This window comes from Felis catus, chromosome A1 (assembly GCF_018350175.1).
Source record: "Felis catus isolate Fca126 chromosome A1, F.catus_Fca126_mat1.0, whole genome shotgun sequence".
In the NCBI taxonomy this organism is placed as follows: domain Eukaryota; kingdom Metazoa; phylum Chordata; class Mammalia; order Carnivora; family Felidae; genus Felis; species Felis catus.
In genome coordinates, this window is record NC_058368.1 from 127948303 (window position 1) to 127963061 (window position 14759).

Below are 14759 nucleotides of genomic sequence, written 5' to 3' on the forward strand. Positions count from 1 at the left end.
TATGTGTCTTTGGTGTTTACATTGTTAAGTACAACATATGTAATTATTTCTTAGACGTAATCTTTGAGAATTCAACTCCAACTTGAAATTGTCCAAAAATAAAAGAGCGAACACATCACAATATCGAAAAAAAAAAAAAGTGGAGCTTTTTCTAAGGCGACAATGTAATGATGGGCTTTGGCCACTAAAACTGTTGTGTGATTGATTTCAGAGGAAATGGTTGGTGATCAGTCCTTATTCTTTCAGATCTTTCCTTCATACTCACATTCATTTTACTCTCATCTATTCTTGTACGGATGTTGATTATCTGAGAAAGATTCTTTTTAAACGCTCTAAAATAATCTATGTTTCTGCAACAATGAGCGTAATTGACAATTATGGCACATTATTCACAGCTCAAACTAACTCTGCCAAACAAGTTACCAAAACATGATGAACACAAGTACACGGAGGTGTGAGAAGGGCACAGTTTTATAATCCCTGGGAAGAACTATAGATTAAAATAGGATAGACTTCGGTGGTTAGGGCCAGGGTGATATAGGAGGATAAAGTAAGAGAAATAAAATTGTAAAAAATATAATGTTTAATTGTCAAATATATTCTACAAAGGGAGAGACCATAAATATTTTACTCACCCTTAGCTAGCCAGAGCCCAGCACAGTTCCTGACACACAGTAACCATTCAATAAACATTTGCTGAATTTTGTAAAGAAAGAGCACAAGCAGCAGAGAAGGAATAATAACAAAAAGAATGAAACCTCTAAAACTACAAGTTCTTATTTCAGTTTGTTGCCAATAGAGACATAAGCAAGAATATTATTTTGGCTCTACTTGGTATACTGTACTTTTCAAAGCAGTTTTACATAAAGTATCTCCTCTGACCTTCTTTGAACTCTGATGAGTGACCACAAGGGAAAAATCCAGTTTCCATATAGTTAACTTTATCAGGGTTCTAAGTTGTGACAACTTTTGCTTAGGTGGTGATTGATACAGTAGAGAAAGGAGGCCAGTCTGGGAAGGGAACCATAATTTTTATTTTAACCATAAAACTACCAAAACAATCTTACAGGATAATTGTGAGGAATAATGAATGCGGATACCTCTGCAATGCCATACAAAATGTATCATCCTTCCCAAATTTCTTTTTGCTCTGCCCCCTTCAGGTAGGCACCAATGGACTGAAATGGTATAAATTACTCACCCTGGTCCATGAAAACATAAATTCCTTCCAAAAACTCAGGAATATAAAAGTATAGCTGCAAAAGGGTTTTTATTTTTTTTTTTAAAAGCGTAAGATAAATCTGGTTTACAAACTTGAAACAACATTTTTAAATTCTTCTGTACAAAGAGGCCATTCTAAGAAGGCTGAGGGGCATATTTCACCAGATAGGCTCTTCATTAGAGGCCCAAAACTGACAGCCCATTTAGGTATGCTTTAAATTCAGTGTGCAAAGAATTCTCTAGACACCATGTACCCTCCAAACATCCAGGACTTGTTTCTAGTTTTGAATAAACACTAAACAACATTTCTGTCAAAAAAAAAAAAAAAAAAAAACAGGGAACTTCAATTAAAAGACATCTGGTGAGTGCCAATTTTATCCAAATGTAGAGCATCCAAAAGACTCTCAAGTCAAACAGAGGGCAATTTCATCAAGAAACTAACAAATCCAATTGAGCAGAAGAGATCTTGAATCTCTCCTACTGGCAGGAAGAAAATGATACAGGGCACTCACTAGGAAATTGAGAATTTAATGTAAAATACTACAAGATACTTTAGAATTCAAAACAGAAGTGATTAATGAGGAATTGAAATTTACCCCATTCATTCTCCAGATGAGAAAATTTATAAAAATTCATGAGTTCAGAGAATATCAACAGAAATATTGTAAGGAAAGTTACTTAAAAAATTTTTAATAACTTTTATTTAAAAATATACTGTAACTAGGGGCGCCTGGGTGGCTCAGTCGGTTAAGCGTACGACTTCGGCTCAGGTCACGATCTCGCGGTATGTGAGTTCGAGCCCCGCGTCCGCTCTGTGCTGACTGCTCAGAGCCTGGAGCCTGTTTCAGATTCTGTGTCTCCCTCTCTCTCTGACCCTCCCCCGTTCATGCTCTGCCTCTCTCTGTCTCAAAAATAAATAAATGTTAAAAAAAATTTTTTTTAAATATACTGTAACTGTAGCTAGCCATTTGTGTGTCTCTCCCTTTGACTGTACATTTATGGGTAGCATAAAAGCAAAGCTATGAGTAAAGGGAATGACTCAGATAATCAGGCCAAAAGTCTGAAAAGTTAACTCAACTGGTATATCCCCCAACAGGACAAGGAATTTTAGAGATCTAGGTCACTGGACTGGATGTAATAACAAACAGTATTTTAAAGGCCAAATAAGAATAGTGATGGAAGAGACAACGTTTTCAAATAAAATTAAAATTAGCCCAAGATCCATAAAGAGAATATCAGAACCTCAAAAATCATCATTGGGTTTCACCTACATAAAATATAGAAAATAGTAGAGGAAGAGAATGATATTCACCAGATAATTTTCAGTGTTATCCAACTGAGAGAGTATGTGAAGCCCAGAACATCTGTCACCATCCTTAGGGCATAAATAACATAATGACTTATTCAAATCACCCCTTAAGAATATCAAACTCTAGGAATTTCTCCATTCCTTGTAAGCTGTCCAATTTATTGGTATATGGGTTTTCATAATACTCTGTTACAACTGTTTGTATTTCTGTAATGTTTACTGGATTTCTCTTTTCATTACTGATTTTGTTTATTTGGGTTCTCTCTTTGTCTCTCTCTCTTTCTCTCTCTCTTTTGAGAACTCTGGCTAGAGGTTTATTTTGTTGATCTTCTCAAAGAACAAGTTTGTAGTTTCATTGATCTGTTCATCGTTCCTGTTAAGTTTCTGTATCATTTATTTTTGCTCTAATCTTTATTATTTCCTTCCTTTTATAGGATTTGAGTTTTATTTCTTCTTCTTTTTCTAGCTTCTTTTAGGTTTAAGGTTGTTTATTTGATATTTTTCTTATTTCTTCAGTTAGACCTCCCTGTATTGCTATAACCTTCCCTCTTAGAACCACTTTTGCTACATCCCAAAAGTTTTAGACCATTGTGTTTTCATTTTCATATATTTCCATGTACTGTTTGATTTCTTCTTTGATTACCCATTCATTTTGTAGCAGAAAATTATTTAATCTCCATGTATTTGGGCTCTTCCCCAATTTTTTCTTGAGACTGATTTCTAGTTTCATATAACCCACAAAAACAGAAGCCATAAGAAATAGAAATTTTGGACAGACCAATTACCAGCAATGAAACTGAAAGACTAATCAAAAACTCCCAAAAAACAAAAGCCCAGAACTGGACATCTTCACAGGTGAATTCTAGCAAACATTTAAAGTAGGGTTAATACCTATACTTCTCAAATTATTCTAAAAAATGGAAGAGGAAAGAAAACTTTCAAATTTACTATGTTAGTCCAGTATCACCATAATATCAAAAGCAGATAAAAAGACACCACAAAAATAGAGAACTACAGGCCAATACTTCTCATGAATATAGATGCAAAAATCCTCAACAAAATATCACCAAATCAAATCCAACAATAAATTTAAAAAATCATACAGCACCTTCAAGTGGGATTTATTCCCAGGATGTAGGAGTGGTTCAATATTCACAAAAAAATCAACATGATACGTCACATCAATAAGGATAGCAACCATATGATCATTTCAATAGATTCAGAAAAAGCATTTGACAAAGTGTAACATTCCTTCATGATAAAAACCCTATGCAAAGTAGATCTAGAGGGAACATACCTCAACATAATAAAGGCCTTACATAAAAAATTACAGTCAACATCATACTCCATGGTGAAAAACTGAAAGCATTTCCCCTAAGGTCAGGAACAAAACAATGATGTCTATTCACCACTTTTATTCAACATCGTACCAAAGCAATGAGAGGACATAAAGAAATAAAAGGCGTACAAATAGGTATGGAAGAAGAACAACTCTCACTATACTAAGACAACATGATACTATATTCAGAAAACATTAAAGAGTCCACCAAAAAACTACTACTAAAGTCACAAGATACAAAATCAATGTACAGAAATCTGTTCCATTTCTGTACACTTATAATGAAGTAGCACAAAGTGAAATCAAGAAAGCAATCCCATTTACAATTGTACCAAAAACAAATGTATCTAGGAATAAACTTAACTGAAGAGATCAAAGACCTGTACTATGTAAACTATAAAACACTGATAAAAGAAATTCAAGATAATGCAGAGAAATAGAAAGACATTAAATGCAAATGGGTTGGAAGAACCAATACTGTTAAAATATCTATGCTACTCAAAGCAATCTACAGATTTAATGCAATCCCTATCAAAATGCCAATAGCATTTTTCATAGAACTAAAACAAAACAATTCTAAAATTTGTATGGAACCACAAAAGACCTGGAAAACCTACACTATCTTGAAAAAGAAAAACAAAACTGGAGGTATCACAATTTCAGATTTCAAATATTACAAAGCAGAAGTAATGGTACTGGCATAAAAATAGACACATGGATTAGCATAACAAAACAGAAAACACAGAAATAAACCCATAGTTATATGGTCAATTAGTCTTTGACAAAAGTGGAATGAATATACAATGGGAGAAAGTCTTTTTAGCAAATGGTGTTGAGCAAACTGTACAGCCGTATGCAAAAGAATGACACCATACACAGAAATAAACTTACACCATACACAGAAATAAACTTAAAATGGATTAATGACCTAAATGTGAGACCTGAAACCATAAAAATCCTTGGAGAGAGCACAGACAGTAATCTCTCTGACATCAGCCATAGCAATATTTTTCTAGATATGTGTCCTGAGGCAAAGGAAATAAAAGCAAAAATAAACTATTGAGACTACACCAAAATAATAAATTTCTGCACAGCAAAGTAAACAATCAACAAAAATAAAAGCAACCTACTGGATGGAAGAAGGTATTTGCAAATGACTTATCTGATAAAGGGTTAGTATCCAAAATATGTAAATAACTGATACAACTCAACATACAAAATATAAATAATCCAATTAAAAAATGGTCAGAAAACATGAACAGACATTTCTCCAAAGAATACATACAGATGGTCAACAGACATATGAAAAGATGCTCAACATCAGTCATCATCAGGGAAATGCAAATAAAAACTCCATGAGACATCACCTCACACCTCTCAGAGTGACTAAAGCAAAAACACAAGAAACAAGTGTTGGAGAAGATGTAGAGAGAAAGAAACCCTCATGCCCTGGTGGTGGAAATGCAAACTGGTTCAGTCCATAGTGGGAAAAGTATGGAATTTTCTCAAGGCATTACAAAAAGAATTACCCTATGATCCAGTAATTGCACTACTGAGTATTTACCCAAAAAATACAAAAAATGCTAACTCAAATGGATACATGAACCCCTGTGTTTATTGCAGCATTATTTACAAGAGCCAAACTATGGAGGATTCCATCAACAGATAAATGGATAGAAAGAAGATGTGGTATACATCCACAATGGAATATTATTCAGCAGTAAAAAAAGAATGAAACCTTGCCATTTGCAACAACATGGATAGAGCCAGAGAGTATAATGTTAAGTGAAGTCAGTCAGTCAGAGAAAGACAAATACCAAATGATCTCACTTATATGTGGAATTTAAGAAACAAATGAGCAAAGAAAAAGAGAGAGAGAGAGAGAGAGAGAGACACACAAAGAAACAGACTCTTAACTGTAGAGAACAAAGTGATGGTTACCAGAGGGGAAGTGGGTAAAATAGGTGATAGGGATTAAAGAGTATACCTATCATGATGAAAAAATAAAGTAAAATAAAAAATAATATCAAACTCTGTTATAGAAGGCATGTTTGTGTCACACCCCAAATTCCTATTTTGAAGGCCTATAGCCCAGCGTGATAGCATTTGGAGATAGGGGCCTTTGGGAGTTCACAATGAGAAAGCCAAGAAGAGAACTGTCATCAGGAACTAAACTGTCCAGCACCGTGATCTTAGAGTCCCCAGCCTCTACAATTCTAAGAAAATACATGTCTGCTGCTTAAGTCACATAGTCTACCATATTTTTGTTAAGGCAACTGAGCTAATACACTCCTTTGCCGCAATGTCTTGATTTTGTATTTATTTGATAAATGACTTTCAATTCATTTTACAAATGGACACAACATGACTGAGAATCACAGAAATTCTTAACTGGTAGGAAAGAGAACTCTCACCTAGTTTAACCACTCCTCTTATGGCTGAATCCTGTGCATAATAAGAAAACTGGCTAAAGGGTCTTGGAAACTATGCTTGCACCTCTTTAGTGAGAGGAATATACTTCATTTCCTGGCATTTCCAAGTAATTCTTTTCTGGGCCAGATATTATCACTCAGCTCTGTAGCTACCAAAAAGCATCCACAACCCTCAAGATAGAATTTACCAACCAACTATTATATGAAAGGAGATTTCCCCTTCATTATGATATACTTTTTCTTTTCTATACACATAGGCACTAAGGCTCAGAAAAAAATAAGTAATTTACTAAAGGTCAGATCTTTAAGCACTAGCGGATTTGAGGACTGAATCCAGGTATCCCAATCCAAAAACAATGATCTTTTAACTGCAAAGAATGGCCTCTAAACTATTTTGATTACATACCGCTATCAGGAAAAATATCCGGAATAGATTTTCCCGATTTATATATGTATCGATTGTACACATGTATTTTGTACATTTATCAAAGAAACAAAAAGTTGAAATTTGAAAAAAGATCACATTTGAAAGTAAATATAAACAGAAGTCCTAATAATTTCTTTTTGAAGCCCAAGTTTGAGATTGCTGCACTTGATCACATTGGCTTCCTTATAAACAGGAAAACAGTAAACACCTAGATCAGTGAAAGAACATCATAATACTGAAGAGAACCTAATGGTGGGCTATCGTGATTAGAGCTCCTCATACCAAGAAAGAGTAAATCTATTATTTTTAAGATTATTTTCAAAAGAAATACAAGCTGCTGGAATTAAATCTTTAACTGCAGAAAAATCATACTATATCAATATGTCACAGGAGAAATGCCAAGGAAAATTTGAGTCATGGATGTGATGCTGGGGTCACTGTAAATGGTTCCTTTCTCTCAGGGACCAATGGATTGAAAAGAGCTGCTACAGCTAACAGTAGTTGTTAAAGGATTGGGATAGAGCCTTAACCACTGTAACCAATTAAACTATTTAATTAAAAGCAAAGTTGTTGCTAGAGTACTTTTTTGTGAAATTTTCTAACAGCTTTAAAAAGCATATTCTTTGTTAATTACTTTCTTTCTGTCCTAAATTGTTATGCTATGTAGGTAAAAGGAAAAAATTCTAGATGTTTACAACTAAATGCTGTTCTAGAATAAAATTAGATGACTTCATGAAAACATATTTGAGTCAGGAGAAGGCAAGCTTTAAAGAGAGGGATTAGCTGATCCATTATAATTCAGAATAGTAAACAAAAAGAAGGCTTTCCTTCTGCATGGGATTTTCCTGCTTACACTATACATGTAAATGCTCTATATACCTCACCAAGCCTCATTTTACCAATTATAGTTTTAAGATAAGATGGTTTTATAGAAAAATTCAAAAATCTGTAATTGTTGTACAAATGAGACTTGTGTGGCCCCAATAAAGCAGAAGGCAGAACAGCCAAAGCTGTCCCCAGCTTCCACAGATGGCAAAGACACTTCGGAAGGTTAGAACAGACAGAAAACAGCTTATGCTTTTCCCTTTCAGCATATGGACAAAGAAACAGCACCCAGAAAAAAACAAATGTGATCTTAAGCACTCCAAGAGGTATACAACTCCAAGAAGTCACACAAGAATGTCGAACAGACCCATTAAAATGAAATGTCAGTCCACTAAGAGATGGCTCCAAAACTTTAAAGAGGTTAAGCATGCATGTCATAAAACTTCTGGAAGAATCTTCTACTCCAACACTTCCTGTTGCAAATAAATACTTCAAGAAAAGGGTTATCTGCCAGATGAAGGTTTTTCCTTTCTTTCTCTTTCCTTTTGTAATTATTAATTAAATCAGAAAATCCAGAGTTTTTAAATAACAAATGCTACCTACATAATCATCTCTTTATTTTATGATATTTTTCATTTGTTTTTCCTTGAATGCCTTAATTTTTATAGGACTTCATCTGGACACCATAGTTTTTCCAACACTGGAGCTTTTCAGGCCCTTGAAATAGGTTAAAGGAGATAAGAGATAGGTATTTTTTTCTTTTTTTCCCCCCCATCTTTGACACATTTTAAGAATCACAGAGAGGAAAGAACACAGGTGGTCTCTCTCACTTATAGGCTAAGGTGGATAGAACTTTCTAATGAGGTTATCTATACCTTTGATGTACCAAGCATTGTGTGTTAGTATAATTTCCCTAACACCCTTTAGAATACTACAGTCAGTAACTTATCAAACGACCCACAGCTGGAGAGTTGAAAGAGCCAGATTTTGAACCCAATTCTATATGACTTTATTTACTTATTTATTAAGTTTATTTTTGATATAGACACAGGGAGAGGGAGAGGGAGAGGGAATATCTCAAGCAGGCTCTGCACTGTCAGCACAGAGCCCGATGTGGGGCTCGAACTCACAAACCATGAGATCATGACCTGAGCCAAAACAAAGAGTCAGATGCTTAACCAACTGGGCCACCCAGGCACCTCTGTATGATTTTAAAGCTCACATTTTTTTTCAACTACACCAAGCTACCTCTTAGGCAAGTCGTTTATTTTATCTCCCCAGACCTCTGTTTCAATTTCCTTATCAGCAAAATAAAACGGCTGGGTTAGAAGATCTTTAAGTTATCCTTCTACTATAAGGAGACATTATATACCAGAAACTCTATAAGCCCTGTGAAATTTGCTGAAATTCTTATTTTATGACAGATAAATATTAATACCATGTATTCTAAATACAAATGATGCAGACAATTGGAACGGTTATGGAAGTCAGGAATGTAAAGCTTAAATTATTTGTTTTTGATATTTTCACTTGATGCGCAATATATCGGTCTTGCCATTTTTTAAATTTGTGGACTTCTTTAAACGTCATAAGCAAATCTGTGAACCACAACATCAAAATTTAACATGTTTCACATTTTAATAATCTATGATAAAGAATTGATTTTAAGATTTTAAAATTTAGGTCCATTTATTATAGAAACTTTTATGTAAGTTCATCCTAATATTATTTGATAATATTAATGATATTTGACTCTTTAGACATTTTCACTTAGCAACATAAGTGCTTTGATTTACTTTAAATTAAGGTAGTTTATGCTATTTAAATTTGAATTCGTTTTTAAGAAAATAATAATAAATTTTAAAATTATATTCTACTTGTTCAGGAATAGTATAAAAGTATAGATGAAAATTAACCACATTATAATATCAGAAATAGTGAAGAAAAAAAAAGACACCTTTTTTTATGAGCTTATGTTTGAAAGTGTTCAGAAATTAACTAGTTTAAGTCCTGTTTTGTTTGTATCATAAAGAAATAAGAGGATATAATTGAGGCTGCTATTTCTCAGAACTTCTCTACACATAATAGTTTGCAAGAATGGATGGTCTTTCTTTCCAGTAAATTAAAAACCAAATTAGAAATAATTGTCATTATATTTCCCTTGTAGATTTGGTGAAGACAGCTTGAGGTTAAACTTGCAGGATTTTTTTTTTAATTTCAACTAAAGTGTCCCTCTATTTTCTACATTGAATTAGCAATTTGGAGTATAAATCCACCTGTTGTCTGAATTACAAAAAATTGCTCCCCAAACTCCTGTATCTTGAAACATTCTCATGTCAATAGCTGTGGACTCAGGCTTAGCCTCTCTCCATTCCCTCCCAGGTTTACACCCAGGCTCTCCACCACAGTGGAAGGACCGCATCTATTTTCTTAAGTTAACTACATGCCCAGGAGTCACCTTCTATACTTTCCTCTCCCCTAGATCCTACCTCCAATACCTTTCCAAAGAAAGCACTATCATTTTTCCCCTCCTAAATATCTCTTAAATATGTTCATCTTTATCTATCTCTCTACAGTTGTCAGCAGATTATTCTAGCTTTTGTTCTTGAATGTAAAGCCACCATATTCCCTAACACTACAGTCTTTACACACCAGGTTAGCTCTGTCTGGAAGCCCCCTTTTTGCCTTAGTAGGCTAAGTCACCCTTCAGACCACAGATTACCCTGAAGATCCCCTTTTCTCAGGAAAGGCTTGACTGACCTCTCTGACTAAGCCACGTCTTTCTATGATACGCTGCCATTATACTAGGACGCTTCTCTCAGCAGATAACATGGGGTACCCATTCACTCATTCCATTACCACGTAATTACTTACTTGCCTCTGTCTCAGGAAATTTACATTCTAGGATGGAGAAAGAAGCCATTATGTATGAAGACAGGTTGAAAGCGTTTGCCCTACAAAAGGTAAGAGGTTGGAGAAATACTGCTTTACACATATGCGTGTGATTCTTTGATGCACATCTGTCTCCCACAGGAGACCTTAAGGACCAACAGCCACTGGGGCCAGGCCTCACTTGGGTACTATCCACGTGAGTTCCTCCCATTTTTACCCACTATAACCACAAATTATCCTCCCAAACCAGCAAAATATCACTTTAAGAAAAAAGGTCTTTATTTATATTTTTATAGCTAAAAGTTTTCATGGATCGCTTCCAAATAAATGAAGAATCCAGAGCATTAATCATTAAAAGGGACACTGCACCAGATCTTGAATGTGACAGAGAAAAATATGAACACTCTTTAAGTGTTCAGGAAAAAATGAAGTAATTGTCTAATGATGATCTTTTTTTTTTTCCTGCTCTTTTTGTACGCCTGAAGTTTCCCAATGACACATACAAGACATGCAGAGACCTGCAGAGAGGAGCAGAGGCTGTTTTAACATTTAGAACATTCTCTTTGGATTTTTAAATGCCATAATGCCAAAGAGAAACATTCTCAAACCCTAAACCAAATTAATTCTTAAAATTTTCCTCATCAAAAATAGGAAACATCTGCCTCTAAGTGTATAACCTTGGATTTTGTAATGGCAAAAATCTAGTGGGGGGGTGACTTTTTCAGGCCAGTGCAAAATGAACTTTTGAAACTCTAAGACAACTTCTAACTAGGCAAAAAGTGTAGCTCTTTTCTCTGAGAAACAGCAATCTCCTACCTGCAGTCTTTTAATTAAGTGGAAGCACTTTCTTTATGCCAGTGGATTTTCAAGAAGCCAAGATGCAGTGAAATGAGAGCTCTCTGTTTACATTTAGACCCATGTAGGCAACTCACGTTCTCATAATCCGGGAATCGTGAGGCTTTCCACCAAGATTAAAATTTTTGCACTAAGCAAACCTAAATGGGAAATCTCCTAGCATCATTAAGCATTCACAGTTCCTTAAAGTCACGACACAGTTAATCATTTGCTTTTAGAATGTTTTCCCCCCAGAACAATGTTTAATGATCGATTTTGAATTCTCCGAAATATTCTCCCCTTTAGCTTTACACATTTTTTTCGTATCACAAGGCAGTGAAATTTAATGAAAGAAAGAAGGATTATGTAAGTGGTTTACATCCATATTTAACATAGTAAGAAAAACTCAGTCACAGGGGCGCCTGGGTGGGTCAGTCGGGTAAGCATCTGACTCTTGATTTCAGCTCAAGTCATGCTCTACGGTTTCTGGGTTCAAGCCCCACATCAGGCTCTACGATGAAAGCACAGAACCTGCTTAAGATATTCTCTCTCTCCCTCTTTCTGACCTGTTCCCTCTCTCTCCCTTCTCTGCCTGCCTCTTTCTACCCTCTTCCTCTCTCTTTCAAAGATAAATAAACTTTAAAAATTAAAAAAAAAAGTCTGTAACAGAAAGATGTGTTGGCAGTTCGGTAATTTGTACGCATGTCACCTCCTATTTTAATGAACCAATATATCATGACAGAAGGAACTCCCGGATCCAAGCCATGGCCCTTTATTTTATCTAATAATCCATACAACCAAACACCAACCAGGAAAACAAATTAATTTAGACATTCCCTCGAAGTTTGTTCAATTTCTGTGGTCAGTTATTAAACACACTCTGTACTCCAAGAACCGGCACACTTCTGGGCACCTTCTCATTTTTTAAGAAACCCTACTGAGCACACTAGACTTTCCTCTCCACACACTCCAGCATTGCTCACCCTTAAAAGTCTGCTAGTTATTCTGTAGAAAGAATCTGAGATGGCCTTGGGCCATCACAAAAGAATCACGGGTTGCAACACAAAGCATTCTCATTCTAGAGAAATGTGTTTGCATTTGTGGTTTTTATGATGCCTTCAAATAAATGTTCCTACGTCACAAATGCATCTGTTGGGATGCCTTCCCCCCCTCCCTCCGGGTAAATTAACAAAGGGACATGTTCTTAGAGCTTGCCTCATAGAAATTAACAGTCTACTTTCATCCTTGCCTTGGGTAGCTTTCTTCGGGTTGCTCTATTTGCTTATGCTTTCATTTATAAGCTAATACAGATCTAAAAATCATCACTAATTTGGCACCTTAAGAACAATAAATAGGTAACTGGAAAGGAGGCTTACTCTACCTCAGGGCCCTGGGGGTGTTCACTTAAAATAAATTCTGAAGGAAAGAAAATTAGAGACATAAACTAGGGTAGACAGCTCATAGAAATCATGTCTTACTGATCAAGTATTCACATTTATTCACCATGTACGTAAACTTTTGGAATGTGACTGATTGAAGTATGCAACGACATAAACTCAGTTTATCCTTTTGGACTTGCCCAGAAAACTCAGTATACTAGACTTAACTGTCTTCAGTTTCAATTTTTAATCACAGAATTTCTGCATCAATCCAAATATCAGAGTTTCCAACATCACACCATCAGGCTTATACAAATGAATGGTAAGGCACATAAACTGGCTGAAAGAGAATTCTCATCAAATGTCAACTAGGCCACACAGACGAACAAGTCTTCATTTGTTAATAATCTGCATACAGTCCCAAGAAGCGAAAGTTAACCAAGGGTTCCCACAAGCCTGATCATGACAACACAGTATTAAAATCTAAAGAAACAGTAAAATATATATGTGTGTGTGTGTACACATTTTTAGAAAAGAAATGAAAACAAAAGGTACTTACACTTTTGCTCCGAGAAAGCAGATCACAGGTATTTCTTTTCATGGTGGTGTTTTAAGTAATTCAAATGGACAAGAGTCGCTTCCAATGTCACTGAGCTCACTGCAACAATTATCCACTCAAAAGCCAACTGGATTCTGAAGAGAAAGGCAAGGAAATGTTTAATCAAGTATATGATTAACATGTGCACTTTGAAATGCTGTCTTAGATTAGGACAATAATTCTTAAAGTATTCAGCAGAACAAGCTAAAATGGTGCTGTGTTTAAATCAACAAAAGTACACACAAGCAGCGTTTCCAAAAGAGCTTTTGTCAAATATAAGTTAGAGATTTCAAGCACCATCTGTTTTCCATTAAGTCTTCCAGTCTACATTTTTTAGTGGCTTACAAACCAATATGTACAGTGGCCACAACTTAGATTTACACATATGAGATGAAGATGCAGGCTGAACTGTGTGCTGATGCCACCTGGTACAGCGCCCCCCCACCACCACCACTTGCCACTCAGGATTCATCAAGGTATGGCCACCATCAGGGGAATCTTAGCACATCTGAAAGCCCTCTGACCACGGCATGGTGGCTTCCTGTATCACCTTTAGCGATAACCCACAGCACAAAGGTTCTTCAGTCAATTTAGGGAGTTCTCTACTCTTTGGCTTCCAAGATGTTGCAAGAAACAGTGGGAGAAACAGTCTACCTGGTCAAGCAAAACTATTGTTTCTAAGAATGACACAATAGCCTTATCACCTTACCTTACTTCCCAGGAGACACTAAGAAAGAGACTCTCTATTTCAAGTTTTGAGGAAAGAGCAAATAGACTATCATTCTGATATTCAGCTAGAATCTGGGCATGATGTACATATTCACAAGGTATATTTGCATGTGGGCTGAAATGCCTTTTAGGAAAGAAGTCACACTAAGGGAAAGGGGATAAAGCAAACAAGCTGGCCCAAAACACAAACATGCTGACGTTGTAGATGTACACTGACATTGTAGGAGCAGACTGATTCTAACAAAAGCATGTATTCTATCATTTGGGTTTCTTCTAAATTTCTCAAAAGACTCAGGTCTGAGATTTAAGGAAAAGAATAACAGTGAGCAAAGTCTGAAGGAGTTTGTTTTACTAAAATGATTGAAAAATCTCAAAGTGCAGAAGTGTGTGAGTTATACATACAAAAATATAAATACATTCAAACAAAGTAACTGTGTATACTTTAAACACACACACACACACACACACACACACACACACACACACACACAAACCCAAGGAAGACAGCTTCTAGGAACACAGCAACTGTGCAGTTCCCTAGAGAAGGCCAGCCCTCAGCAGCAGGGGAACCCACTGGTCCCCCCTACACCACTGGAGAGGAACCTTCCCCAAGGTTTCCAGCAAATGCACTGGCAGACTCGTAAGCCTCAAAGACTTGTTTTGAACACGTGTGAATTCCCCCTAAAGACGTATGACCCTAAAAGGCAGATACTTTCAGGGAGGCCAGAGATCCCTCAACAGCGAGGTACTGCTAGAATCAGAGAAATCCAGTTT

The 14759-nt window shown here is 35.9% G+C and overlaps 1 protein-coding gene across 7 annotated transcripts in view; it reads right to left on the reverse strand.

Moving 5' to 3' along the window:
* The window catches only part of PDE4D (phosphodiesterase 4D), a 1455129-nt gene that overhangs the window by 1086048 nt on the left and 354322 nt on the right, over window positions 1–14759 (reverse strand). For all 7 annotated transcript variants that reach the window (XM_045040042.1, XM_045040038.1, XM_045040044.1 and 4 more), the window contains one exon: window positions 13218–13351. In XM_045040042.1, the coding sequence (XP_044895977.1) occupies window positions 13218–13259 (42 nt within the window). In that variant the 5' untranslated portion in view covers window positions 13260–13351. The remainder of the gene's footprint in view (window positions 1–13217; window positions 13352–14759) is intronic.